A 25,876-nucleotide genomic window follows, 5' to 3' on the forward strand; every position below is an offset into this window, starting at 1 on the left:
TCAAATTTTCTGCCTCCTGTCTTAGAAGATGCTAGAATATTTTATATGCACCTTAGTAAATAGTAAACACAGCTTAATATTTTTCGTGCATGGCCTAAATGAAAAGGTGAGTTTGTATATTTACTGTTTAAATTCGCAATTAAAATCAGCTAAAACACTAAATTCAAATTTTCTCTCGTGTTTTTGCGCTCATTACAGCCGTTATTTTCAAGCAGACTAAATTGTGCCAACAAAATACCAAATGTAGCAGTATCTGATATATGGTCACACTAGTACGAGTGTTGCCACATCGCGCTAGCTATAACAGAGTGGCAATTGGAGCGAGAACTGCAGACACGTATTTATTTATATTAGATGTTTTTTTATATAAATTCAATTGTGCCTAAATTAAGTAGTCAACGCAGTAAAGAACAAGTGCAGCAGGTGCCACACAATGTTTGCTAATCTGAAAAATAAACTGATCGAGGAGGTGAAAGCGTCGCCGTCCAAATTCCAACAATTTGCAAATGCAGCCCAGGCAAGATAGAAAAAAAATGCAAATTAATGAAAACATACGCACACAAACAAACTGTTTGTGTGTGTGTGTGTTAACTAGTGTGTGTGTGTTTGTCCTAATGGGGAGGTGATGCGTCCAAAACAGTCAATGCAATTGGATAGTTCTATTTAATTTGACCCATTTGAATGAAACTGGCAGCTGGGTGCACACCCAACCCCCCTAGCACACACCCATACACAACACAATCACGCCGCATGACACACACACACACATGCAAGGGAATTTTATCGGTTTGCTTTATTGTAGGCCGCCGTGAGCTCATCGTCCAGCACAACAACACCAAGCTCAGAGAATACCGATACCGGTACTAATGAGAATTTCTTCAGCATCACGGAAGAGGGTAAAGTTGTTAACGATTCATTTTCTTATCAGCTCTATAAAGATATTGGTTTCTCTTTGTCAAATGTATAGACACGCCTCAAAACTCTCCCTATCGCATACAGAAGCTGCCGCGCGGTGGCCGTGCATCGACACAGTCACTGAATGGCATGGGCAGCGGCGCAATACCGCGCACTCGGAAGCTCTCCAACTCGTCCATGGCCAGCGATGTGTCGTTCCGTTTGCCTACATATGATGCGCCAGCGGTAAGTGCGTGGGCGTCGCATGCTCGACTCATTTGACCTCGAACTAATGTTGCTCTCAAAAAACAGACGTACCACTTGCAGTCCGATTTGGATGAGACTAGCAGCGAGTTCGATGACTCCGCCTCGACAGCACGTCTGGATGTTATCACCAAGGATCAGCTGTACGATGCATACAAGAAGTCGCTTGATCGTTATCACAAATATCGCTGCCGGTACACGGACTTGGCCAAAAAATACAAGGAACTGGAGCGGGACAGCAGCAAGGCGCGGGTATGATAGAGAATCATTTGAATTTAGAGCATAGAAAATCGGCGTAAAGTCTAATTACATTTCTCTTTCAGGCTGTGCTTGTAGAGACGCAGGATAAGGCGCTGCGACGCATAAACGAGCTGCGTGAACAATGTACGCTGGAGCAGCAGGCCAAGGCACATTTGGAGGAGGCGCTGCGCATCGAAATGGACGACATGAGCTGCAAGATGCAAGCCTACCAGACCAAGTTGAAGCTATTAGGCGAGAATCCGGATAATGTTACAGCGGCACTGGAACGTGGACAGGCGGACGCAGCTGACAAACTGATCGATCTGGAGGAGCCAATAATAAAGCCAGTGACGGCGCCTACTTCTAATGGCAGTCAGCCCGCGCAGGAATTAAACGACGAGCTGGCGAAACTACAAAAGTTGCTTGCGGAGCATGAGGCACAGTTGAAGCAGCTCACCAAGAATAATGAGGAGGCCAACAATACAATTGCAGCGCTTCGCAAACAGGAAGAGGAAAATGTTCTGCTACTGGCGCAGACTAAACAAGCTATACACACAGAGCTGGAGCATAAGGAAACCCAGGTGCGCCAGCTGCAGGACACGGTAAAGCAACTGGAGACTGAGTTGGAAATTGCCAATGGCCGGGAAACACAGTCGAGTGACATCAAGGAGCAGCTCAAGAAGTTACAAAGCGCAAAACAGGAAGTAGAGGCTAAGCTAATTGCATCGGAGCATGTTCTGAGCACAGTAAGAGGCGAACACGCGGAAAAGGAGCAACAGTTGGCTGCTCAGCAAAAGAAAACGGCATCCGAGTTGGAGCTCAAGGAGAAGGAGGTACAACAGCTGCAGGACAAGCTAAAACAACAACAAGCTGAGCTCGATCAGGCAAATAGTGGCAAGATCGAGGCAAATGACTTAAAGGAGCAACTGAAGGTGCTGCAAAATACGAAACAAGAAGCAGAAGCAAAACTTGCTGCAACCGAACAACAATTGAATTCACTGAAATCGGAACTCACAGAAACGAATCAACAAGTGGCGGCACAGTTGGAAAAAACCAAATCTGAGCTAGAGCAAAAGGAAGGCCTAGTGCAACAGCTGAATGAAAAGGTTAAACAGCAGGAAATCGAACTAGAGCTGGCCAACAGCCGGAACACTCAAGCCGGCGATGTGAAAGAGAAATTAATGCAGTTGCAAAATGCCAAACAGGAAGCGGATGCCCAGCTACTAATAGCGGAGAAAGAGTTGAGCAAACTCAGAGTAGAGCACACGGAGAAGGAGCAACAGAGCGCCGAACAGCAAAAGCAACTGCAGTCTCAACTGGAGCACAATCAAAATGAACTACGACAACTGCAGGAGAAGCTGGAAAAACTAGAAAGTGAACTGGACTTGTCCAAGTCTCATGTGACCGAAGCGGGAGACCTGAAGGAACAGCTGCAGAATGCCAAACAAGAAGCAGATGCCAAGGCGTCGGAACTGGAGGAACAACTAAACGCACTGAGAAACGAGAATGCGGAGAAGGCACAAAAAGTGGGTGCACTGGAAGAGGAACTCCGCAGGCTGAAGCTGGAGAGCGATCAGAGTTTGCAAGATTTGTGTTTGCATAACAAGCAGCTAAACGAAATTGTGCAGCGCAACCAGCAAAACGAACTAACGTTGACAGAGGTGCAGAGCCAGCTGGAGGACGCCAGAGTGCGGCTGGTGGAGCAAGAGCAGCGTGCGCTGGAGACCGAAAAGAGTCTCGAAGTGGAACGGGAAACGGTAGCAGCCTTAAGTGTGGAGAAATCCGCTGCCGAAGAGCAAACGCGCAAACTGCAACGAGAGCTGCAGGTGCTGAGCGAACAATATGCTAGCAGCAGCAACAGCGAATCGGAGGCGATAGCGTCGTTGAGGCTGCAGATCGAAGCACTCAATGAAGAGCTGAGCAAAGCCCAATCCAGCACTCTGGCCAAAGACAAAGAGCTCAAGGCGAGCGGCAACAAACTGAACAAGCTGAAAAAACAACACGAGCAGCTGCAGGCAAAGCACAGCGAGCAGGCAGCCAGCCTGGAGCAGCTCAAGGCAGAGTTGGCCGGCGTCGAGGAGCTGCGCAGAGAGAAGCAGGAGCTGCAGGAGCGCGTCAATGTAATACTCGAGGAGATCACAACGATGCAAACGCACCTGCAGGAAGTGCAAAGTGCGCAGACACAGCTGCAGAGCGAAAAACAACAGCTGGAGGCACACATTGAGGACTTGCAGCAGCAGCAACTGGAGCACAATGCCAAGGGTGAGCAGTCGACGGCCCGGCTCGTGGAGATTGAGCGGGAGAACAGCAAGTTGGCCGAGCACAACTGTCTGCTGCAGGAGCAGAACAATCACTTGCAGAAGCAGCAGGAGGAGCTCACCAGGCTGCAGACCAAGCTGCAACAGGTGCTCGACGAGCACTCGAAGCTGCAAAATGCCCAGGAGATTATGGAGCACGATCACCGCACGCTGCAGGACAAATGTGATGCGTACGAAAAGGAAAATCTTCTGGCGAAAGATGAGCTCAACAGCTTGCAACAGACAAAGTCCGCTCTGGAATCGCAGCGGAGCACTTTGCAGCTGGACTTGGAGCAGGCGCAGCAGCAGCTTTCAGAGGTGCGTGAACGGCAACGTGAACTCAAGCAGCAGCTGGAAGAGCAGACAGATCGTTGCTCGGAGCTGGAGGGCAGCAAAGAGCAGCTGGTGACACTGCAGGAAACCATTCACAATTTACGCGAGCAACTGGAGTCGTCCAAGGAGCGAGAGCAGGCGATGCTAGAAAAGGCTCAAGCCACTAGCGCAGCTCATGCAACACAATTGGAAACGTTGGAGGCGCGCTGGAGTGCCGCCAATGCGGATGTTCATCGTTTGCTCGAAGCGAACGAGACGCTCCAGAAGGAAATCGAGACGTTGAAGAGCTCGACACTTCTGAAATCCGATTTCGAGCAACTTGAAATTGAGAACGAATACCTAAACAAGCACACCAAACAGCTGGAGAAGGAACTCGCTACGGCACTGGCTTCTCACGGCGACAGCGGCGAGAAACTAAAGTCGCTGCAGTGTGAGTTGTACGTGCTGCAGGAGCTGGTGGAACAGCATGCCAGACAGCTGGCCGAGAAGGACTCAGAGGTCGCCGCCGCCAGGGCGGAGGCAGTGCAACTGAAGTCGTCGCTGGAGGAGCAGACTCTAGAGCTGACGCGCCAGACTGAGCACGCCAAGTTCGTAAGCGAGCAGAACGATACGGTGCAAAAGGAACTGTTGCATGCACAACAACAGCTGCAGGAACGCCAGACAGAGCTGGCCAAGGCACAGGAGCGTTGCCTCAGTCTCGAAGAGCAACTGAACAAGTTAAAGAGTGAACAGGAGCAGGCACCAGCCGCACTGCCAAATGATTCTGAGAATCTGCGCAGCCTCAACGAACAATTGCAGCGCGAGCTGGAGGATCTGAAGCACAAAACTAATGGAGAGCAGACGAATCTCCAGCAGGAAATCGAAGAGCTGCAAGCCAACAATGAGGAAATGACTGAACGCATCATGGAACTGGAAAAGCTGCGCGCCGGCATTCAGGCCCAGCAGTTGCTGGCCAGCCTGGCACCCAAGAGTGTGCAGCAGGCGGCTGCCATCGATGAGAAGGCACAGCTGGAGGCAAAGCTGAAAGAGATCATGAACGAGGTGCAGGACGTGACCAATCGGAATCTGTTCCTCGAACAAAAGTGCGAGAACTTTCTCATACTGGAGCAATCCAATGAGCGTCTGAAGCTGCAAAACGCCAAATTGTCGCGTCAATTGGATGAAACATTGGTAATAATAGATTGAACTAAGGATAAATTTTCGAAAATATCTGAATTTTGTTGTCTTACAGGTATCCATGCAGCACAGCGATAGCGTGCCAGCTAACACGGAGTTCGAGTATCTGCGCAACATCATGTTCCAGGTAAGAATCGTATAATATGCAAATGTAACATTGTAATGCAACTATCTCTATATATATTTGCAGTATTTAACCGGCAATACGAATAACGAGACTCTGGTAAAAGTCATATCGGCAGTGCTGAAATTTTCGCCACAGCAGGCACAGGTTGCCCTGGAGAAGGAGCATCAGCGCCGCTCATTAGTATGTTTGCTGAATTTAATTATATTAGAGAAACATCAATTAATTATATTATATGAATTGATTTTATGCGCAGCTTAACAAACTGATCTAGCAAGAGTTGTTGGCAACCTACGGCAGCAGCGACTGGTGGCAGCCTTGCAATGGAACGCTTTTAGACTACAAACTCAAGCTGAACGTTTAGCCCAAGTTCACAAGTACCTTACCACAACTTAGTCACAAGTTGTTGCTCTAACTGCTGCTTAAAGGCTTTTCGACTTGGAGGCGGCGTAGTTAATAATTAATACTTACCTATGTATTGTGTGTATCATCCCCCTCTGCTTGTTGTACAGTCACGAAACTCCGATCGAAACGAACACTCTATTGTAAATTTAAAATTATGCTAATCCTTATGTTGCTCGATTGACATAACACTCCCGCACACACCCACACACACTCCACGCTTCTCTGATTTAACGTGCAATCATTTACAACATTTAATGTGTATTCCTTTCCAATTCAAGTTAATTTTAGTTCTAAGTGAAAAATTGTATAAATATCAATTGCAGTTGGCATTTAGTTTAATTCAAAAAATACATATATATATATATATTTACTATATACATACATACAAATAAATAGTTAAAATTGATACAAATTACCAACTCGAAACTCAAAGCTATTTACGTTGAATCATGCCTTTTTTGCTAGCAGGTACTGCTGCCTGCGCTCGACGAAGCTGCGCAGCATTGCGCGTGTCATCGGTGACAGTGGATAGTTGGGCTTGTAGCTCTGGAGGGCATCCACAACGAATTCGTAGCCGAATCTCTGCATGCGTAGTATGGCCTGGACGGCTGCCTCCTGGATGCCAGGCCGCGGCACCGCCACGAGGATCCGTTTGAAGAGCGCTAAGTAGCCAGTGAGATCCACATTACCGGCCAGCCGCAGCTGCTTGATAATCATCGATGTGCACTGCACCAGGCTTTCCATGCGCGCATCGTACTCCTCATTTTGTACGCACAAATCACAGTAGTTGTTGACCAGCGGGATCAGCTGTTGCGATAGTACGTTGGTCACGTTCAGTTGGATGCTTCGTCTGCAGAAGAGGGCAAAGGCATAGCTCAGCTGATATGTGCGGCCCGCTTTAATTTTCCCCATCAGGTTCTCGATCACCTTCTGCTTCGTAGGCTCATAGGGCTGGAAGTGATATTCGTACCGCAGCTTGGAGATCAGCGCACGCTCGGCTCCATGCTGATCGCTGACATCGTACGGATAGCACATGAGCAGATGCTTTATGACCGTGATCAATGGATCACTGTGATCATATGATCGCTCCTCGCGATGCGGCAGCACTGTGGGATAATGAGTGAGCACCTCCAACACCAATTGCGGCATCTGTGTGCTGTAGTGGTAGAGTATTTTGGCTAGGAACAGGCGGGCTGGATTCTCATAGATCTCGACGGGATCGGCTTGCATTGCCTGCAGTCCAATCAATTGTAAAAAGAGCTTTACACACATGAATGCCACTGGGTCGGAGAGTCGATCCTTCGGGTTGAACAAACGCTGCTCCAACGCCTTCATGAAATGCCCTATAAACGAGCTATTCTCGCTCTCGAATTGTTTAACCAGCGTCAGCACACGTTGCAGGACAACCATATCGTTTGCACCTGCTTCGGTTGCTACACCATATGCCGCTATTAAGACATTGATTACATTTTGCTCGTCTATTCCCATAAATTCAGTAGGCGTCAGTTCCAACTCATCTGATTGCTTAAGATATTCGATTATTTGAGAAGTCAGCTTATCCAGCCTCTTTCTTGGCTTCTGATTCCTGTGCTTCTTGATATCAGCCTTGTACGCGTTGATCATGTAGCACAGCAGCGCCTTTGGCGCACCCAGGTTATTTTGACGCCCAGGTAACTGGAGTGGAATTTCTATGGGCTCGCTGCCATTCGCTTCACAGCTATCCGACGGAGCAGGCGACATAGGCGAACTCTCATATAGGCAGCTTTCCTGCACTGCTGTTCCATTGCTCGACTCTTGATTATCCGCATCCAGCTGAAGCTGCTTGGCTTGCAAGCGCGTGAGACGCTTCGCGGTGCACTGTGATTCGAATGAGTCATTCATGCTGCCGTTTCGCTTGCGTTTGCGCTTTCTATTTTGCTGCTTATCCTCATCGGAATACTCCGGGGTTAGGTACAGATCCACAAGTGGATCAGAAGCATTCGATTCGGATGAATTGCTTATCACAGTCGGGCCATCTACATTATTTTGAGGGCATGTGTCTTCATCATGATCGGAATCGCTGTGAAGACCGGAATTGATGACTGGCACATCGGATTTGCTTGAATCTTCAGACATTTCGGGCATGTGCTTATCAATCAATACTGATGGTAAAATCTCATTAATCGGTTCGTTATCGGTCTGAATATCTTCATTGATAATTAAATTTCTTTCCTCGATGTCCGTATCGTAATCTTCTGATTCATCAATTTTTTCACATTTGATTGTGCTTGTGTCTTGCTTTGTGATCTCAGTAGGAATAATCACAGCCAATTTGTTTTCATCCATATCATGACGGTCCGTATCATCGAATACTGAATTATCGTCCACACTTTGATTGGCATCGACTGATTTATCATTTATTGTCGACTTTTTCTTGAGTGCAATACGCTTGCTTACTCTTCGCATGCGTTTTACCGGAGAAACTGTGGCAGCACCCTGTGAAGGTTGCTTTGCTTCAGTAGTACGAAGTTTTGTATCCTCCGCATCGCTGGTGACTGAAGTGTCTTCGGTAGATTCAGATAGAGAGTTATATGAGCTACGTTTACGTCTATTGCTGGTGACTGCATTCTGTTCCCTAGCGTCCGACTGAGACTCAGATGAGATACGCCCACGTGTATTGTTTGTATAATCCGCCTGGGGATGATCATCGCTGGTGACTGAATTCGTCTTTACATTAGTTTTAGTTGGCGACTCAGATAAGCCACCTATACGTAAATTGTTTGTATCGTCCTCATGAGAATGGTCGCTGGTGACAATATTCTCATCCTCACTAGTTTCAGATAGCGACTCAGATAAGCCACGTATACGTATGTTGTTTGCATCCTCCGCATAAGTATGTCCATCGTTGGTCACTGAATTCTCATCTTCACTAGTTCCTGAATGAGAATTAGATGAGTTACGCGAACTTAGCTTCCGCTTGCGCTGCAACCGATTAGTCTTATCGCCACCAAGACCACCATTATTGATGACCAAATTGGGCTTCGGCGGTGTATCTTTATGCCGGACATCGCAATCATTGGGTATCTCCTTTTCCGTGTTGCTTGAGTTCTTGGAGCTTAAGCAGATATTTACTTCACTAGCAACTACTTTCCTGTTTTTAAACGCTTCTTCATCTGTCGAGTCCGAATCACTGCCAAACAGGGCCATAACATCGACATTAGCTGCATGTGAGTCTAAAGGCTCTGGATTGGTTGACTGTGGTTTATCCACATTTAAAGATGCATCCATTATCGGAATAAAGTCCTTAAAAACAGGAGATGTGTTCGGTGGCAGCATATTATTTGCTGTTGCAGACGCCAGTTGCATCAATTCGCGTTCTTCTGCATTCAGCTGAATGTCTAAGTTATCACAGTTAGAGTTGTGGAAATCACTTAAATTGGTTAGGAAATTAACTGCAGTTTCTGTGGGTGATGTGGGTCTTGATTGCTCCTTCTTCTTATTCTTCTTCTTTTCCTTCTTCTTCTTCCTCTTATATTCCTGTGAGCATGAGTTTTGTTCTTTAATCTTTGGCTTGGTATTAAGTTCCTCCATTTCCTTGAATTGAGTCAGTCGTATCGGTGTTAGTTCCAAGCCCATTTCCGGAGGCGGTGTTTCTATGGAACGATTGCGATCATCAGGTGGCACTTCTTCATCTACAGGTGCCATATATTGCTCTGCAAGGATAATATTGAGTTTTTGTCTTATGCAATTCAATGAAGCATTACTGACTTACCCTTATTACTAATGTCGATGCTGGGTGCATCGTTATGAGTCTGGTGGCTCTCGTACAGCGAGCAAAACCATTCGCGAAAATCTGCCTGGCTAATGGAGTTCGCAGGCCGACTTTGTAGGGCAACGAGCAGCATTTGGCCTACGACTTGCCAGATCTCCTCGAAGTCCTGGGGTGGCATCTTGTCGAGAACACGTTGACTGTGCGGCAAAAAGTTGAACAGCTTCTTTGCCATGGTGTGACTGTAGCTATCTGGTGTCGCTGCATCGATGGGCGTCGTCAGCTCATCCTTGACGCTGTCGTGCATGGTTCGTGATGGCGGCCGGGAATCCGAACGTTTCAATTGAGCTGGCAGCACGGGCAAGTAGTCAATCTCTCGATGGACATCGCATATGTCCGTATTAGTGCCCACATTAATCAGTGGCAACTCTTCGGGTACCAATGGCTCATCAGGGAGAGGGCTCACCGGCATAATGGTCCACGTTAGTATCTTCTCCAATATTTGATAAGCATCAAGAGGGGGTTCCGGCTGTGGAAAACAGGTGCCCACAGTGCGCGTTTTGATGAGCGCGGCTGTCGTCGTACCGCGCGTTGTTGTGGTATTCTTATGCTGTATGCCCTGATCTCGTGTGGTCACAAATCTCTCGCTCTGTACGGCAATCGAGCACATCATAGGCTTGGTGGGCGCTGAGGCATGTGCGACAAATGTTTCTGTCGAAGTTGATTTCGTTGCAGTTATGCTTTTTGCTCGTTTCTTCGTTGGGCTCTTCGAAAGAGGTACAGAAATATCTGCCGACTTGCAATAATCTTTTAGCTTGCGCAGCATATTATGCTCGGCCCGCGTTAGGCCGCCTGAACAGGGATCCCCTTGAATGCGCAGCGCTAGTTGCATAAAAAGAATGACCATATCTTTACCGTCAACTGGCAGACACTTAAGCTTCGCTTCCGCCTGCAGCTGTTCACAGTCTAGCTTTAGTACGTCCAACTGTTTCTCCAGATCAGAGCAACGCTCGCTTTCTTCAAGTGCTCGGCGCTCGAGTTCGATGCGTTGTTGCTTCTCTTGCATATACAGCTCTGTTACCTCGCTGGCGGTACGCTTTATGCTGCACAGCTGCTGCTCTTGTCCCTCAAGTTCCTTCACACGGCGCACTAGCTCATCGTTGTCGGCAATGAGGTCGCCGATTAGCAGGCGCTTTTTAGACAACTTCCCGTTTGTGGACACCATTTCATTTGGCGATCGCTCAATTGGTGGGCTTAGCAGAAAACCGAAGTCATCTAAACTAAAATCATCAGACATGCTCTGTTTTTCTTTCTTTCCTTCTTTTCTTGTAATTTTATTATATTTAGTTTCACGTGTTTGCCGCGAGCGGTAAACGTTTATGATTCGAGCCTAGCCGCGTGCTGTTTTGCATGCAACCGCAATAATGTTAGGTATTTCAATACCACAAACATGCATTTCAATCAAATTACTACCGGTAGACATTAAATAAAAGAAGAAATAACTTAAAATAAAACCACCGCGTTTCTCTGCCGGCGTGTTATTATTGACACTGGAAATGACAAACAGTGTGACCATAGAAGAACATTTTAAAACTGAAGATAATTAAAACACAAAAAAATAAAAACCAAGTAGTCGAGGTCGATTAACAGGATTAAAACACAATCAATTGAACTTTTTATATTCATTCATTCAATATTGTAAGCATACTACAAGCACTTTCTTTTTCATAAATTTTGTATTGTATATATTTTTAAAATACTCAGAGTTGACAGTCCCAAGAGCCGCAACCAACTTCACAGTTGACCAGGGCTGCAGAGCCACATTGAAATATTGTGGTATTCTCTGAGTTTTGCACAGGTACGTAACTGCGGCATTCGCAACGAAAATTACATAATTTTTTGATCTTTTTAAAATTATTTAAACGCACAGTAAACAAATCGCAACCATGTCCGACAAAGCTGCAGCTCCAAAACCTGCTGGACGTCCGATGAGATATCCATACACTTTCTCGGCTAAAATTGCCCAATTCCCAATCAAGCATTACATTAAGAATCAATGGATCTGGCGCTACTACTTCATTGCCGTAGTCGCTTGCGTGCCTGTGTTCTACAAGATCAGCCGATTGGGTAAGAATCCATTATAAGGATCTACTTCTTATTGCATACGTTCTAATGTTTATTTTTTGTGCAGCCAACTCGCCCGAGAACAAGAAGGCATGGGCTGCGAGCAAGGCTAAGGAGGCTGCCGAGCACCATTAACTTGCTAAGCTGAGCGTGCTGCCATTGAATTAGTTGTTTAAAGTTGCATCTACATTTCGAAGCCGCTTCAGGTGGCATAACTTGAATATTGATTGGTGAATAAATGACTTAAAACGTATTTTGGTTTTACATTCATTGATAAAATAAAATTCGTCTGAAAACCATTCACGTCAGCGTGTTGTTGACATTCACAGTGAATGCGGACGGCGTTGCCAGTACTTCTTTTTTCGTAACTTGGCAACATTTTCAGCCAGCTGCTAAAAATTGCCATCGTGAGCAAATATTGTAAAGCGGTTTTATAACAAAATTATTTTTAAGGTAAATAAAAATGGGTCACAAAAGCATAGTCTCAATATTATATTATGATAAGGTTTCCATACCTCTAAGCTACGCAAACTTCTATATTTTCAAGCCAACAAAATGGTTATAAAAAGCGAACAGGTACATATGTAGCCTCATTAACTATTAAACTAGTGGAAATGTATTACAACTTATTTTATTTGGCATTCGTAGTTAGATTGGAAAGCTATTAGTAAATTTTCGATATAGCTGTGCCTATTACATTAATTATCTTTACTCAATAGGGCTCATCGACCTCTGCAGTTACAAAGCAGAAGAAGCAACGGCAACGCAATCGTCCAAGAAATAAACGAAACCGTCTGGAAGATATCGAGGATAAGTCAGAACAGGACAGCGCAATGCAAAAATCGAGTAGTAATCCACAGCAGAATGCATCAGCGGATAAAACGCGCGAGCAGGTGATGGCCGAACGTGAGGCCAAAAAGCAAGCGAAACTGGCGAAGAAACAGAAATCCATCACGCCAGCCACGACAATTATAACCGAAGTTGAGCAAACGACGATCACTCAGAAGCTGACGACCACGACGACAACAACAACGAAAGAGCAAAGCCAGCTGCCGCTACGTTCTACAAATGTCGCTGACCCAAAAACTGCATCTCAATCCGCACAAAACTCCACAGATTCTTTTAACCCAACTGCTCCAGCTAGTGAAAAAACGCGTGAGCAAATCAAAGCAGAGCGCGAGGCGAAAAAAGCTGCCAAACAAGCTGCTAAATCCGCCAAGTCCAATAACGTGGATGCCGCAGCGAAGCAATTAAATAACCTGCAAGTTGCGACGAAGATTGAAGCTGCTCCAGCCGCAGCTGCCACAGCTACAGGTGCAGCTGCAACAGCGGATCATGAAAAGGTGGGTGAAAATTTGTTTTCAGAGTCTTTAAAGCTCGTTTTAGGAAATCATTACTAACCCATTTCCTCCTCCACTGCAGAAAAAGCCAGCGCTTACAAAGGCGGAACGTCGAGCCATTCAAGAGGCGCAACGTGCTGCAAAGGCGCAGGGACAAGCGAAAAAGACAACTGCGACGCCTGGAACTGTTAAGTCGGCAGCCGGGAACAGCGTTAAGGCGACGCCAAATGTGTCTGTCACGACCCACAAGGAACACAAACCTGACAAAGACGACAAGGTAGATTCACCTGCCAAGTCGCCATCAAAGGGTGGGACAGTCAAAGCGGATCGAGAGTGCAAAGTGAAGCTATTCAATCATTTGGTTAGCGCTGACAAAGACGCCAGCTTATTTATCAACGATCCCAACGTACATCCGAGCATGGCTCGCCTGGGTGTGCAATATGCTCAGCGGACAATTGTTGGATCCAATGCGCGATGCATTGCATTTCTGCATGCACTGCGGCAGGTGGTGCAGGACTTTGAGACGCCCGCCAAGAAGGAGTTCGGACGCAGTCTTGACGTGGCAGTCAAGCATCATGTGGATCATCTGAACAAATGCCGACCGCTGGCCGTGTCTGTGTACAATGCCTACAAGCAGTTCAAGAATCAGTTGACGCAGCTGCCAACAGACACGCCCGAAACGGAGGTAAGCAGCTGAGCAGTGCGAGATTGGAGACACCGATTAATTGATGATTCCATTGTTTCAGTTAAAAGAGCTCCTCGGGCACTTTATAGACACCTATATAGAGAATCAGATTGGCAAGGCAGCGCAAGCTATTAGCAGTTCCATGCAAGAGAAGATCACAGACGGCGACGTTCTGCTCACCTTTGCCTGCTCATCCCTCATTCAGTTCATCTGCGAAGAGGCCAAGCGGCGCAAGGTGACATTCCGAGTAATTGTCGTCGATTCACGGCCTTTCTGCGAAGGACAGGAGATGCTGCGTCGGCTGCACGCCTGCGGTATACCATGCACCTATGTGCTCATCAACGCCATCAGTTACGTAATGCCGGAGGCCACCAAAGTGATGCTGGGAGCGCATGCGCTATTAGCCAATGGATATGTGATGGCCAGAACGGGCACAGCCCAAGTGGCGCTCGTTGCCAACTCCCATAACGTGCCCGTGCTCGTGTGCTGTGAGACGCATAAGTTCAGTGAACGTTTCCAGACTGATGCCATTGTCTACAATGAGTTGTGCGATCCCAATCTGCTGGTGATGGATGAAAAGTGCTCCCTCAACAACTGGCAATCGAAGAGCCGATTAACGCCACTCAACCTGAGCTACGATATAACGCCACCCGAGCTGGTCAGCGCCGTTGTCACCGAGGTGGCCATCCTGCCTTGCACCAGCGTGCCCGTCATTCTGCGCATCAAGCCCGATATTGGCTATTGAGATGTTTCGCCGATATAAACTTGAACGCGGATCATGGACAATTGTTGAATAAATAATCATTTTATTATATTTTGATCAAACATTTTTGCATAGTACATTTACGGCTTGAAAAGCAGCTTAATTGCCCGACAGCTAGCAGTAGACATTACGATAGTTATCTTTTTAAATTGAACTGTATCCATGCAATTGTATGCTAACGGTATCTAAGTATACACATACCTAGGTATGCAATAATATGTAAGCAATTGTACTGTCTTGTTTGTGTGAGATATATGTTGAGGCAAGAGGTCTGATTCAAGTTTCACATAAACTCCTTTGTCATGGAAAGCTCAACCAATTTAAGAAAATATAAGTTTACACTTGGAATGCTGCCTGAACAGAGATTCTGTAATATTAAGTTAAAAGTTTATGTCCTAAGAAATGTAGCACATTAAACGCCAGCTAAGGCCCTGATGAACAGCATAATTTAAAATACGCATTATATTTTGAAATTCAATTATAAACGACAGTGATTTTTGGAATAGGCCTGAATATTTAGAAAAATAGATTATTGAAAACAAAAACAACAACAACATAATGTAGATTTGTGCCCGACTAGGCGAAGTTCTGGTATATGTATGCGCACGACTGGAAGCTTTGCCTAGCTTGAATGCTTATTGGTTGATTTTTGCACGCTATAACTCGTAGGTTAGCTACAACTACAAATGCAACAATAAATATAATATAATAATATATGTATCTCAATATATATATATATATAGATGTACCGGTATGTTAATCCGTGTATATGTATTTAATGCCACAAAACACAACCGAAACAAATTCGGCTCACTCTCGCACGCTTGCCACATTCACTCCGCGTCACATGCTCAACAATTTACAACTAGGATTATGCTAGAATTGGGCTTAAGGACTCTGCTTTTGCATCTGTCGGAAGCAGCCACGACATACGGGCACTGGCTTGCCACTGTCGTGTCCAGGCAACGCCACATTCTTATCGATGCAGCGCTCGCAGAAGATCTCCCCGCAACGCCAGCAATGTGTCTGGAAGAGAGGCAAGGCAAATGAATTGGATGAACTGTCATGTGGCTGACTAACTATCTAACCTTTTTGCTGAACTGATCGAAGGGTGTGGAGCAGGAGCAGGTGGTTACATTTCGCATGGATTTCCAATCTAGCGCCACCGACGAGATTTCCTCGCTCAAAGCTTGCGGGCTCGTTTGCTCGGCATTTAACGACAGATTGGCAAATGACATGTTGCTCGCCTTCAGGGGATGATCATCGTCGGCAGCAGACAATTCGCTTAGCTTCTTGTCGTAATTATATCTGAAAATATGAATAGTTAACAATTTCTGTATATTTTGCATTCAGCGTGTTTTGGCTACTTGTTGTCATTGATCTCATTGGGGGTCGGCTCCTTGGTAACTTTGGTGGTGGTTGTGGTGGTGGCATCCTGCAGCTTCTTGGCCGACTTGGAAATGTAGTTCTTGAAGCTGGCAATGCGCTTCGTCAGGTGCTGCACATGATCCTCCAGCGAGTTACAGTGCTCCTTGCTGTCCAGCAGCAAATCACCCAGAGGCTCACGCGGATGTATGCCACTCTCAAAGCGGCTGTACATGCCACGCCAGAATCTATAAAGTATGCAAATTAGAGAAAGAAAAATCTAAGTCTGATCAACTGTGGACTTACTTGATGCACTGCGGCGCCAGATTGGCTTTGATCGATTCGTCCACGTTGGGTTTGTACAGCGGATTTATATACTCGTTCAGGTGATTCGACATGTAGCCCCACAGCGAGAAAGTGCGCTCGGCCAGCTTCAGGTCCAATCGATCCTTCTCGCAGTTGCCCACAAAGGTGCCGAACTGGCACGAGTGCACATGATCGTGCAGTATCAACAGGAAACGCTCATTGAACTCAAACGACTCGCTCCGCTGGGACATTAGCTGCCAGGTACAGTCCAGGAATTGTGTGAATATGGGCGACACCTCGCGCGCATCTGTCTGAATGTGGCCGCAGCGCTCGCTAAACTTGTGCCCAAACGCCAGCCAGTCCTTCTCGATGAGGGCCTGAAAGCCCTTGATTGTGCGATAATAAGGGTTCAGCATTAGCTGCGCCAGCGAGCAAACTTGAGCGGTGCGATCCCAGCCATCAGAGCAGTGCACCACCACAGAGATGCCCTTGTCGACGGCATTGGCAATGAAGCTAAGAAACGAATTACATTAATCTTAATCCTTAAATGCCAAACTGCCTTAGGGCACAGGCTGATGTTTACTTTACCTCGACGTGTCCAATATGGAGCGAATGTGTTTCAGCCAGCCGGATGACTCGAGGGCATTCAGAAATGCGCTCATCGTGGGTGACTTCTGTTCGCAGGCCTCCAGCACCTTCTGCAGGCTGGCGCGCTGCACGTGAATGTTCTCAATGCCGAGGAAATGGAACTTGATGTTCTCGTAAAAGGCCTCGTTCTCGTAGCCCTTGCCGGCGGCACGATTGGCCATGGCATTGATCTGCAAGCAAAGCAGGCTGAGTGCCGTTGCCTATTTACATATTGTTTTGCATTTGCACTTACGCGCGGTCGCGTATCCACAACGAACATATAATCGTTATTGGGATTGGTTTTGCGAATGGCCTCCAGCATTTGCTCGTCCTCGAGACAGCGCGCACTGAAGCCCGACAATGGCTGGCTGCAGCGGCATATGGACGCCTGTTGATTGTATTAGACATAGATTTACATATGTATGTTGTGTATTTGGGGCGCTCAGGACGCTTAGCTACCTTGTTGTTGTGCAAGTAGGTCAGAGCGGGCAGGCGTCCCTTGGAGCGAAAGCGTGAGCTGCTTATCAGCATCAACGTGGTGGCCTCTTTGGGCACATAGATCTGACGCGGATACGTGTCGCATAGCTCGTACTTCTCGTTCATGGAGCACAGGGTCCAGTTCTCGTTGGGCACCAGCATGTGCTTGAACTCTGCCTCCAGCTTGAAGAAGTCCCAGCCGACGTTCTTGGGAAAGTCATCCTTGGCCGGCTGATAATTGAAGCAGTACAACTTGTTGATGGAGACTGAGAGGCCGAAACAGATTAGATGAGACATAAAAGTAAATGGATTGGAGTGCTGCCACCTACCCGGCTGAAAGAGTTTGATCAGCGATGTGTAAACGTCATGGCACTCGGAGTCCTTGGGTATGACAAATGTCACAGACAAAAACGTCTTGCAGCGTATCAGCAGCGGGGAGCCGGTGGTGCTGAGCGGCAGCTTCTCAATGCTGGCAATGTGCATGTGCAGAATCTGAAATGAGGGCGAGTCGTTAATATAGACACTAGTATTAATATATAGCGCACACTCAGCAGCAGCACAGACAATCTCAACTCATAATCAGTCAACTTGAAGCGGCCCTTTGCGTGACCACAGTTAATGGCCTTTGCAATGCCCGCAGGTCAGGCACTTTAGCTTTTACAAAGTGCTCCCTGGTGGGTGAGTGGGTGGTGCCTGGCGGCCACCCGCCTTATGACAGCAAAGAAAAATCGATAGTTAAAGCCTACACGACTCATAATTGGCAACTGGCTCTGCACACGAGTGCCCCAACTTTTAATTAACAGCATGGAGGGAGGGAGGCAAGTGACGTTAATATGCTCATTTCTCGGCTCTCCAGCGAGTGAAGGAGCGAGCGGAGGAGCGAGCGACCACTTGTCGCGCCACTGCAAAGTGCATAATTGATATAATTACGGTGTAGCAATTAAAAGCGCCCTGCCCGAATGCACAACCAGCGCGAAAATGGAAAATAGAAGAAAAGCCAACTTAAACAGCAGCCACCAGGCGTCACATGCAAAAGAGTTGAATGCAGCGCCGAACCTTTCACATCAAAACTAAATGAATAACCGCGTAAATCCCCAAGGTCAGGAGCTGTCGAGCTGTCGACGATCCAAGTCTTTAGTAATGCGAGTTACTTGAAATTGCATGGCTAATTGTATAATAAATATAACGTATAGTATAATAAATACAACATTAGCATATAGTATATTTATTTTAAAAAATAAAGTACATATAACACAATCGAATAATGTGTGTTCATTTTTAAAATATCAGAGATCTACTAATGGGTCTATTATCTACTCCTATTGGGAGGCATGATAAATCGAGTTTTGTATACAGCCTTTGCTGAAAATATAATGTTTTTTTTTTTTGAAAATAGAGACTTGACACTTAAATTACTAATATGTATAGACATAGTGAAAATAAATTGAGAGCTCTACAAAAATATGCTCCATAAATTAGACCCTAAATTCTAGATGTACAAGAGAATCCCGAGTTATATTAAAATATTTATTCCGCAGACTTAGAGCTAGAATACAAATGGCATGAAAGCTTATATAATCTGCCCAAGTTAGGTATTATTATAATTATTTTAATCAATAAATAGATAGAAACATTAATAGAAGGGAAGTCACAGTTAAGACTGGAATAGAGTAAAGCTATAAAAACAAATATGCCTCAAAAAGGTATTGCCACAGTTAATTGTGTGCAAATGCATCTTTCACTAGAAATTCTTATATAATTATTATCAATATTTTACTAATTTTGTTACTTATAATAAATTGCAAATTCGTCTTCATTCTGATTACAATTTATTCCTTTTACTATTATAAAGATATAGTCCAAAGCTACCCCAGCCCAACCGCTAGCTTAGCTCCATCCTTAAGCCTAAGGCCTTTACTAAATACCCAAATCAGTTATCTCCCAGACGATTAGCATTTCTAATTTAATCTGTAGCTGCTTATGTATTCCAATACACGAAAAATCCTTTCTTTTTTGCTGTTTTTCTTTGCTGTCACGAGCTCCGATGCTTTTGCTGTGTCCTTTGTGCCTGGGACAGAGAATTGTGTATGAATGAAAATTGAATTGCAGCCGCTTAGCAGCAATTTGTTTGCGCTTGCCATTCATTCATACAGTCTGTCCGTCTGTCAGTCTGCCAGTCTGCCAGTCGGTCCGGACCAGCAGCATTTCTGGCATATTGGCAGATTGTGCTGGCATATTTGTGTTTGCTTTGCCAATGTTTCTCTTACATTAGCGAATGTTTCACTTTTGTTGGATTTCGCCAGGGACTTTGAATGCATGTTTTGTGTTGCTGAATAATATAATGTAACGCCCACACACACACACACATACGCACACACATACACAATGAGACTCAGCGGGCACAGCGGGCACGTCGACATGGCATTTTAATTTGTATTTATGCAATGGGGCGTATACGCAATCCGCGCACGAGCCCCATTGTGTCGCTGTGCATTTGCGGCTAGTTCTGCTGGCCAGCACAAAGCGAGCGCGTTTTAATTAAATTGAAGACAGAGAGACAAGACAAGAGACAAGAGGAGGCTTAAAGACCAGGCCAAACTTTAATATGCACAACTTTTGTGTGCGCTCTGCGGCTAAGCAGCCTTGAGGCGCCTGCCAAGAAAAGAAACTTTCCAGCCAAGTGGCCGGAAGTGCGGGCCATGCCAGTTGTCAGCTAGGCATATATATATATATAGATATATGTATATATACCTGCATATGTGCCTGCATGCAAGTAGCAGCACTCCAGGTACTCTATGACGAATGCCTGGCGCCGCAGTCGCTTTGAGCTGACGAGTTTCACCTGCTGCACAAAATGTTTAACGAGCGAGGTCAGAAATATAAACGCCAAGTGCAGAATTTACACACGTTCGCTGGGGCTGGGGCTGTGGCTGTGGGCGGTCCGCTGCCTGTGCTTAGCATTGCCTGCTTTTATCTTCAAATTAAAGCATATAAATATTAAACGCTTTTCGCTATAGCTAAAGAGAAATTTTTCTAGAGTGCCGAGTTGAGTTAGGGGTTTTCCTTAAAAAGTTTTGCTCTTGTAAATTGTTTATGAAAGGTTAAAAGGCTAACAAATTTGCGCGAGCTCGTAGGCGCTGTAATAAAGTTATATATAGCTAAGAGTTAACAAAGTTGTGTGTACAAATTTTAATAATTCTTGTATATATACAGGGTGCTCTTTTGGCAAATTCTATGCACTTAAATTTTATGTTATCATAAATTTCTTAACACACAATGCAGCTTAATATACTTAGCTTACTAATGTTTAATTAAATTTATTATGATATATAACACGCACACAACAGAAGAAGAGGAGCCCTATACGTCTGATCACCAGCTGATAAGATTTACTACTGAAGGAGCGCTGCAGCAGGCCCGCTCTATATATAGAGAATGGAAGTCTAACCTTGAGCCCCTGCCTCAGTGAGAGTTTACTCAGGCATCGAACAGAGAGTAAGGAATTGGAGTAGTCTATGCTATTCGCTGCACGCACACATTGACAAAGCATTGTCTTAAGCTGTTGCTCGATGCCCAAGCATACAGAGAGTAAGAGAGACAACAAGTTGGATGGACAGACAGTCATATTAAGAATAGATTCTCGTCTTCTCTGAGTTCTAATGAAGAATGAATTTATATATTTGATATAGACTCTCATTATCAATTGTAAATCAAATTTCAATTATTGCACATAAATTTAAAATAAATATAGACTGCTATGTTAGTCTAAACTTCAAATCATACACATTAAATAGTAATAATTTCTAATTATATTAACATTACCTAATTCGGAAAAAATGCAAAAAATTCACATGACCAAGTGGACTAAAATGTTTTTTCGTCGCTCATAAATAAATCATAATTGAAAGTGCTTCAGGGCCGGCAGAATATTAAATATAATATTGTTGTCATTTTGAATATTTGAAATAAATTCATAATGCAACAATTTATGTGGCAGAGCAACATGTTTGCGGCAGGCTACAAACATTGTAAAAAAAAAAAACGTGGCATGCCTCTGCGGTCTACTATATATCCGTAACATACTTTTGCGGTTAGTGGAGGACAACGCACAGATACACACGCACACACACTCAATATGCCGTGCCGACAGTTGCCCAAAAAGCAAAAAAAAAAAAAAAAAAAGAAATAAATGAACCCAGAGAATGTTGGAAAAAGAAATTGCACAAACTTTTTTTGCTTGAACTTGGCAAGCACCCACTCAGCTAAGAGGGAGAGAGAAAGAGAGTGAGACGGAGGAAGTGAGAATGAGAGTGCGAGAAGTTGAAGGAGCACTCGAACCGTTTGGCCCATAAAATAATTGATGATGTCATAGGGGCGACTGCGGAGGCTTACCCATGTCTCCTTGTTGCTGTCAGGCTCCACGAATATCAAATGGGTGGCCGTCAGATACAAAGTGCCAACTGTGGGATTTTTCGTATTGTAGCGATCAATCATGCGCACATTTTCCACCTGTAAAAAAGATAAAGTAAAGAAACGCATTAAATATATTCAATACAACTCGCAACTCGAAGCATAATAAAAAGAATTTTATATTTATTATTTGCAATGCTCTTTGCCTCACTCGCTGACGTCAGCCACACACAAGCTGCGTTGCAACTACCCAACCACCCACAAAACTACACTAAACACCACTCACCCACCCACATACACACACACACAGAGCCAAAAGGAAGCTCGAAAACTGAGTAAACAGCATCAAAATGGTTGCAAATTATTTTACTGTCCGACAGTCAAGTGCAAAAGTTGGTCCTTGAAAAATTTATTTGAAAAAAAGTTGTTTAACAGAAAATGAAATATTTTCATAAAATAAGTTTTAATTATTCATAATATAAAATAATTTATTTTCTACTTAGATGCTGTTTAGATTTTAGTATAAGTTTATAACAAATTATATTGTACTTTCTACAACTTTAAATCGAGTTTTTATTATAATTGAGTTACATTTTCAAGACAACGTTGTCAGATCAGAGTAAAGCAAATCAGTTATTATAAAAAGCTATGGATCAAAGGGAAATTCCCATTTGTCTAAGCTGAATTTCCTTGAATATGTGACAAATGCAATGCAACCGCAATTCGAATTGTAAATAAATTGAAACAACTTCAATAACGAAGATGTATGTGACATCAAATGAATTTCCCCAGTGCATAAAAGAGTCAGAAAGATAGATAGAGAGAGAGAGAGGGAGAGAGAGAGAGCGGTAGGGTGAATGCAATATGCGCAACAACTGCTTCCACTCCGTAGATTGATTACGTTTAAGAGAATCGACATTGCCAGAGTACAAACGGAAGGCAAAGGCAAGGGCGTTTATTACATTAATCCATTTACTAGTATACCCCAATGACGTCATTTGTAATGCATACGAATCAACAGCTATTGACTGAATTGAATGACAAGAACAAGGGCAAGGGCAAGGTAACAGTGCAGCTGTCTAAGGTGGGAAATAACATTTGTTCATAGATAGATCATTTAATTGTCTTTTTAATTGCATTTTATATTGCGCATAATTAAGTTCTATTTATATTTTAGACTATTATTGAGAATACTAGGAAGGCTTTTAATGAAGATTTTTAAGTTTTTTAAGCCTTAAGACTTTGAAAAAAAAGAGACTACAATATATTTAAGAGAATAAACAGAGGAAGAAGATGTTGTTTTAAATATGTTAATAATCTTTCTCATGAAACAAATGTTTAATAGACAAGTTCGCAAATGCAATCAATGAATCATGTGATATCGCTATTCCATTACATAATCTGTATATACGCAACTTTCTATACTTTTCTATTCCATAATCCGTATATTCACGTAATCTCTCATTAAATTGTTTTGGCCTGCATAGTTTTTACTGAAATACCAGCTAGTAATTTCCCTGTAATGAAAGCCATATCAGTGCACAAGAAGCCACAATTATTTAATTGGCCAAGTTGAGAACAAAGTCTCGGGGTGTTGCAACTCAGGCAACTATTTGCTGCATTCTAAGGATGAATGGAACGCTATGGCCCAGTGGCATGTTGGGAATGAATGAGAGCATCGATGGATGGTCGTTCGGATAGTCGACCTACATAAAATATGCATGTGCGTGCCTGTCGGCAAGCGCCTGGCGAGCAAGGGAGAACTCTCCGGCTCTATGCATAGTAATTTGCATATTCCGGCCGAGAGCAGCCGGTGGCGATTGTTACAAAGGAAATGCGAATGCGAAAATGTTGAGAAAAATTAGCCGAATATCGCTTGATTACTTTCGCTTGCATACATTTGCCTAATGAAACACGGGGATCTGGGTCGGGTCACCTTTTTCAGCACGCTGTTGCCGTTGTAGTAGACGGGCGCCTCGTTGAACTCCTCCTCGATCCAGGAGACGACCTTTTCGGAGACAAATGGCGGCACTGGAACGCCCCACAGACGCTTGCCATCGGGCGGCTCCTCGGTCTCCGGTGATATATTATCGAAGCTGAGGCGCAGCGCCGACGTTGGCGACAATTGTCGTTCGATTTCATTAAACTTATTCATGAATCTTGTAAAATCCATTGTCACAGTGCCAAATTATATACACTCTGAGGCAGAGATACTCAGTGTTTGCTTTGGGTAAATGTTTATTGATTTTAAATCAACTTCAAAAGCAACGCCAGCAGCTTCTGCTCGCCCCTTAAATCAAATCACGTGAATCACCAGGGAGGCGAATTGTACTTCTACTACTTTCACTTTTCTTATTATTATTATTATTATTATTATTATTTTTTGTTTTTGTTTTTGCTTAGCACACAAACCGACGAAGTATGTACGCTACTTATTCGGATAACCCTACATATTTATTTATGTATATACTGTATGTGTGCCACTTTGTTATTGCTGCCACTGCCACTGCCACTGTTGCCCCATCAATGTGTCTCTATGTGTGTGTGGGTGTGTTATGTTTGTGTTATCAACTTTGTAGAGAGTGTAGCACTGCGCGACGTTCGGACAGACGGACGACCGCTCCCGATGCTAACTCTGCGACGACTGTGAAAGGCGCGCGCTTAAAAGCATGCTACGAGCGCCCACTGGTACATTTCTGTTTTGGGGAAATTCTTGCGGCTGGGAAATTTTCTCGTAGCACCGAGCGATAGCAAATGAAAAGGTACCATTCAAATACCCTGCGTTGACGAAATAGGAGCGAGTATGCAGGGTGTAAGACAATTAAGGGCGGATAATATAGTAAAATATATATAGATTATAAATATAAAAAAAAAAAACAAAACAATATTTCTATAATAAACATATTTTAGTAAATAAGCATAAATGTACAAATCTTTATTATATGATAACAAGTTTTAGTTTCAATATGAACATGTCTATAGGTTTGTGAGGTTGTCTATAGGGTATTCCATAGTCAGTCATTAATACTTATAGTTTTCTGTTAGTTTACCTTCAGTAACTATGTTGACTAACAATCTGATAATCAAGCTTAATGATTGATTATCGCAAAAAAATCTATTTAATTAATTGATTTTCAATTGAACTTTAAATCTACTTTTTACACTTTTGAATTTAAATTTTAAATTTATAGCAGAAACTGCAACAAAAAATAAAAAATGTTGACTATGCAAATTTTTTACATTTAACGAATTAAATAAAAAATTTAACTCATAAATTACATTTATATATACTGAATAGTTAAATAAGGTTATAAGCAAATGAAATTTTAGAGTTTACATAATATCTTTAATTTAGTGCATTGATCAAGAATTCAACACTTTAATAAAGAGGGCGTTTAGGCAGGGAGCTCAACAGTAGCAAAGACTTTGTAAACTATGATAAGGTTTGCATTTTCACATTCAAAGTCTACATAAACGTATATTTATAAACACATACATATATACTAATATATTTGCGTTACTAATGAAGGTAATTATTTGCGCTAGTGTAAAAGATCGCACAGATGCCGTAGAACAAAGTTGGAAATGTAAAAGTAAATTGGATGTGGTCTGCACTTTTGTTCACGTTTATATGGTTCGCGCTTATGCGCATGATTTACAGCTATGTTTATATGCATATGTTGTGAACAGGTGGGGGCGGCATGCCAAGCCATGGGCAATAAGGCTGTCTCGTCCTTGGCCCCACCCTTACGGGGGGCGACGCAAGGGTTGGCCCTTGCCGGGTCACACAGACGTGTGTTGTTGCCACTGCTGCTGCTGTTTCTATTTCAGAGAGAGAACAGGAGGAACAGTTTCCACCTGACCATCGATTTTGAATTAAACATAAAAGTTTCCAATTGCATGACTCAGCTCACAGCTGGCGCCAGGACAGGTGCGACTGATAAATGACTTACTTCACACATATCAGCATGCCTAACACTTATCCGCACTGATTAAACTAAAATATGTATATATTTACATACCTTTGCCAGCTTGATATCGTCCATTGTTTACGTTTTTTTCTCTTGTTCGTTTCACTATGAACTGGCTGCCTTGAGCACTGCACGGATTCTCCACGGCCCGTGTTTCTGCTTGCACGGCGAATTTAATCAATTACTCACGTTGTATTTAATTTTTATTTAACATTTTCTACTGAAACATATTGCAGTTTATAATAGTTATAAATTGGGATTGTTGATATGCTATCGATACATTAATTTCCGATACAATACTATCGCTAAGGCTGCACCCTATGTGCA

General features: G+C 44.0%; 5 protein-coding genes across 7 annotated transcripts; 3 read left to right on the forward strand and 2 right to left on the reverse strand.

Annotated features, from left to right (window-relative positions):
- The first annotated feature begins 6 nt into the window (after positions 1-6).
- On the forward strand, positions 7-6,145 carry LOC6579634 (myosin-11). Its single transcript, XM_015163792.3, has 9 exons — positions 7-106; positions 199-517; positions 803-896; positions 968-1,140; positions 1,207-1,410; positions 1,482-5,198; positions 5,260-5,331; positions 5,395-5,511; positions 5,585-6,145. The coding sequence occupies exons 2-9, from the start codon at positions 434-436 to the stop codon at positions 5,600-5,602; spliced, it is 4,479 nt and encodes a 1,492-aa protein (XP_015019278.1). The 5' UTR covers positions 7-106; positions 199-433; the 3' UTR covers positions 5,603-6,145.
- LOC6579635 (little elongation complex subunit 1) lies at positions 6,045-11,056 on the reverse strand. The gene is made up of 2 exons (XM_002005481.4): positions 9,485-11,056; positions 6,045-9,425 (listed from the first exon to the last, which is right to left on the reverse strand). The coding sequence occupies exons 1-2, from the start codon at positions 10,776-10,778 to the stop codon at positions 6,181-6,183; spliced, it is 4,539 nt and encodes a 1,512-aa protein (XP_002005517.1). The 5' UTR covers positions 10,779-11,056; the 3' UTR covers positions 6,045-6,180.
- A 173-nt stretch (positions 11,057-11,229) lies between these two features.
- Positions 11,230-11,858, forward strand: LOC6579636. The gene is made up of 3 exons (XM_002005482.4): positions 11,230-11,339; positions 11,412-11,608; positions 11,673-11,858. The coding sequence occupies exons 2-3, from the start codon at positions 11,428-11,430 to the stop codon at positions 11,738-11,740; spliced, it is 249 nt and encodes an 82-aa protein (XP_002005518.1). The 5' UTR covers positions 11,230-11,339; positions 11,412-11,427; the 3' UTR covers positions 11,741-11,858.
- Positions 11,859-11,951: 93 nt separating this feature from the next.
- LOC6579637 (translation initiation factor eIF-2B subunit delta) lies at positions 11,952-14,840 on the forward strand. Of its 2 annotated transcripts, XM_002005483.4 has the most exons (5): positions 11,981-12,058; positions 12,153-12,181; positions 12,325-12,948; positions 13,028-13,630; positions 13,692-14,840. In XM_002005483.4, exons 2-5 carry the CDS (start codon positions 12,161-12,163, stop codon positions 14,373-14,375), a joined length of 1,932 nt encoding a protein of 643 aa, XP_002005519.1. In that variant the 5' UTR covers positions 11,981-12,058; positions 12,153-12,160; the 3' UTR covers positions 14,376-14,840. The 2 variants fall into 2 exon arrangements, with proteins under 2 accessions (XP_015019279.1, XP_002005519.1); XM_015163793.3 differs by lacking the exon at positions 12,153-12,181 and having other exon boundaries at positions 11,952-12,058.
- A 285-nt stretch (positions 14,841-15,125) lies between these two features.
- On the reverse strand, positions 15,126-25,842 carry LOC6579638 (myotubularin-related protein 6). Of its 2 annotated transcripts, none has more exons than XM_032729611.2 (10): positions 25,601-25,842; positions 21,561-21,677; positions 17,498-17,660; positions 17,151-17,434; positions 16,945-17,079; positions 16,653-16,882; positions 16,065-16,577; positions 15,761-16,006; positions 15,482-15,701; positions 15,126-15,419 (listed from the first exon to the last, which is right to left on the reverse strand). In XM_032729611.2, the coding sequence occupies exons 1-10, from the start codon at positions 25,622-25,624 to the stop codon at positions 15,282-15,284; spliced, it is 2,070 nt and encodes a 689-aa protein (XP_032585502.1). In that variant the 5' UTR covers positions 25,625-25,842; the 3' UTR covers positions 15,126-15,281. The 2 variants fall into 2 exon arrangements, with proteins under 2 accessions (XP_032585502.1, XP_032585501.1); XM_032729610.2 differs by lacking the exon at positions 25,601-25,842 and adding an exon at positions 23,515-24,206.
- Positions 25,843-25,876: the final 34 nt, after the last annotated feature.

Source organism: Drosophila mojavensis, unplaced genomic scaffold (assembly GCF_018153725.1).
Source record: "Drosophila mojavensis isolate 15081-1352.22 unplaced genomic scaffold, ASM1815372v1 contig_80, whole genome shotgun sequence".
Taxonomy (NCBI): Eukaryota; Metazoa; Arthropoda; class Insecta; order Diptera; family Drosophilidae; genus Drosophila; species Drosophila mojavensis.

What these genes read in the sequence shown, in the direction of transcription:
- LOC6579634 (XM_015163792.3), top strand. Translation starts at nt 434, where the DNA reads ATGTTTGCTAATCTGAAAAATAAACTGATCGAGGAGGTGAAAGCGTCG. An exon ending in AATTTGCAAATGCAGCCCAG is followed by an intron (nt 518 to 802) that starts GCAAGATAGAAA and finishes GCTTTATTGTAG; the next exon opens with GCCGCCGTGAGCTCATCGTC. An exon ending in CTTCAGCATCACGGAAGAGG is followed by an intron (nt 897 to 967) that starts GTAAAGTTGTTA and finishes TCAAATGTATAG; the next exon opens with ACACGCCTCAAAACTCTCCC.
- LOC6579638 (XM_032729610.2), bottom strand. Translation starts at nt 23,751, where the DNA reads ATGGATTTTACAAGATTCATGAATAAGTTTAATGAAATCGAACGACAA. An exon ending in TTGTGGATACGCGACCGCGC is followed by an intron (nt 16,883 to 16,944) that starts GTAAGTGCAAAT and finishes CTTTGCTTGCAG; the next exon opens with ATCAATGCCATGGCCAATCG. An exon ending in TCGATCAGTTCAGCAAAAAG is followed by an intron (nt 15,420 to 15,481) that starts GTTAGATAGTTA and finishes CCTCTCTTCCAG; the next exon opens with ACACATTGCTGGCGTTGCGG.
- LOC6579635 (XM_002005481.4), bottom strand. Translation starts at nt 10,778, where the DNA reads ATGTCTGATGATTTTAGTTTAGATGACTTCGGTTTTCTGCTAAGCCCA. An exon ending in CATCGACATTAGTAATAAGG is followed by an intron (nt 9,426 to 9,484) that starts GTAAGTCAGTAA and finishes TTATCCTTGCAG; the next exon opens with AGCAATATATGGCACCTGTA.
- LOC6579637 (XM_002005483.4), top strand. Translation starts at nt 12,161, where the DNA reads ATGGTTATAAAAAGCGAACAG. An exon ending in TGGTTATAAAAAGCGAACAG is followed by an intron (nt 12,182 to 12,324) that starts GTACATATGTAG and finishes TTTACTCAATAG; the next exon opens with GGCTCATCGACCTCTGCAGT. An exon ending in CAGACACGCCCGAAACGGAG is followed by an intron (nt 13,631 to 13,691) that starts GTAAGCAGCTGA and finishes CCATTGTTTCAG; the next exon opens with TTAAAAGAGCTCCTCGGGCA.
- LOC6579636 (XM_002005482.4), top strand. Translation starts at nt 11,428, where the DNA reads ATGTCCGACAAAGCTGCAGCTCCAAAACCTGCTGGACGTCCGATGAGA. An exon ending in CTACAAGATCAGCCGATTGG is followed by an intron (nt 11,609 to 11,672) that starts GTAAGAATCCAT and finishes TTTTTTGTGCAG; the next exon opens with CCAACTCGCCCGAGAACAAG.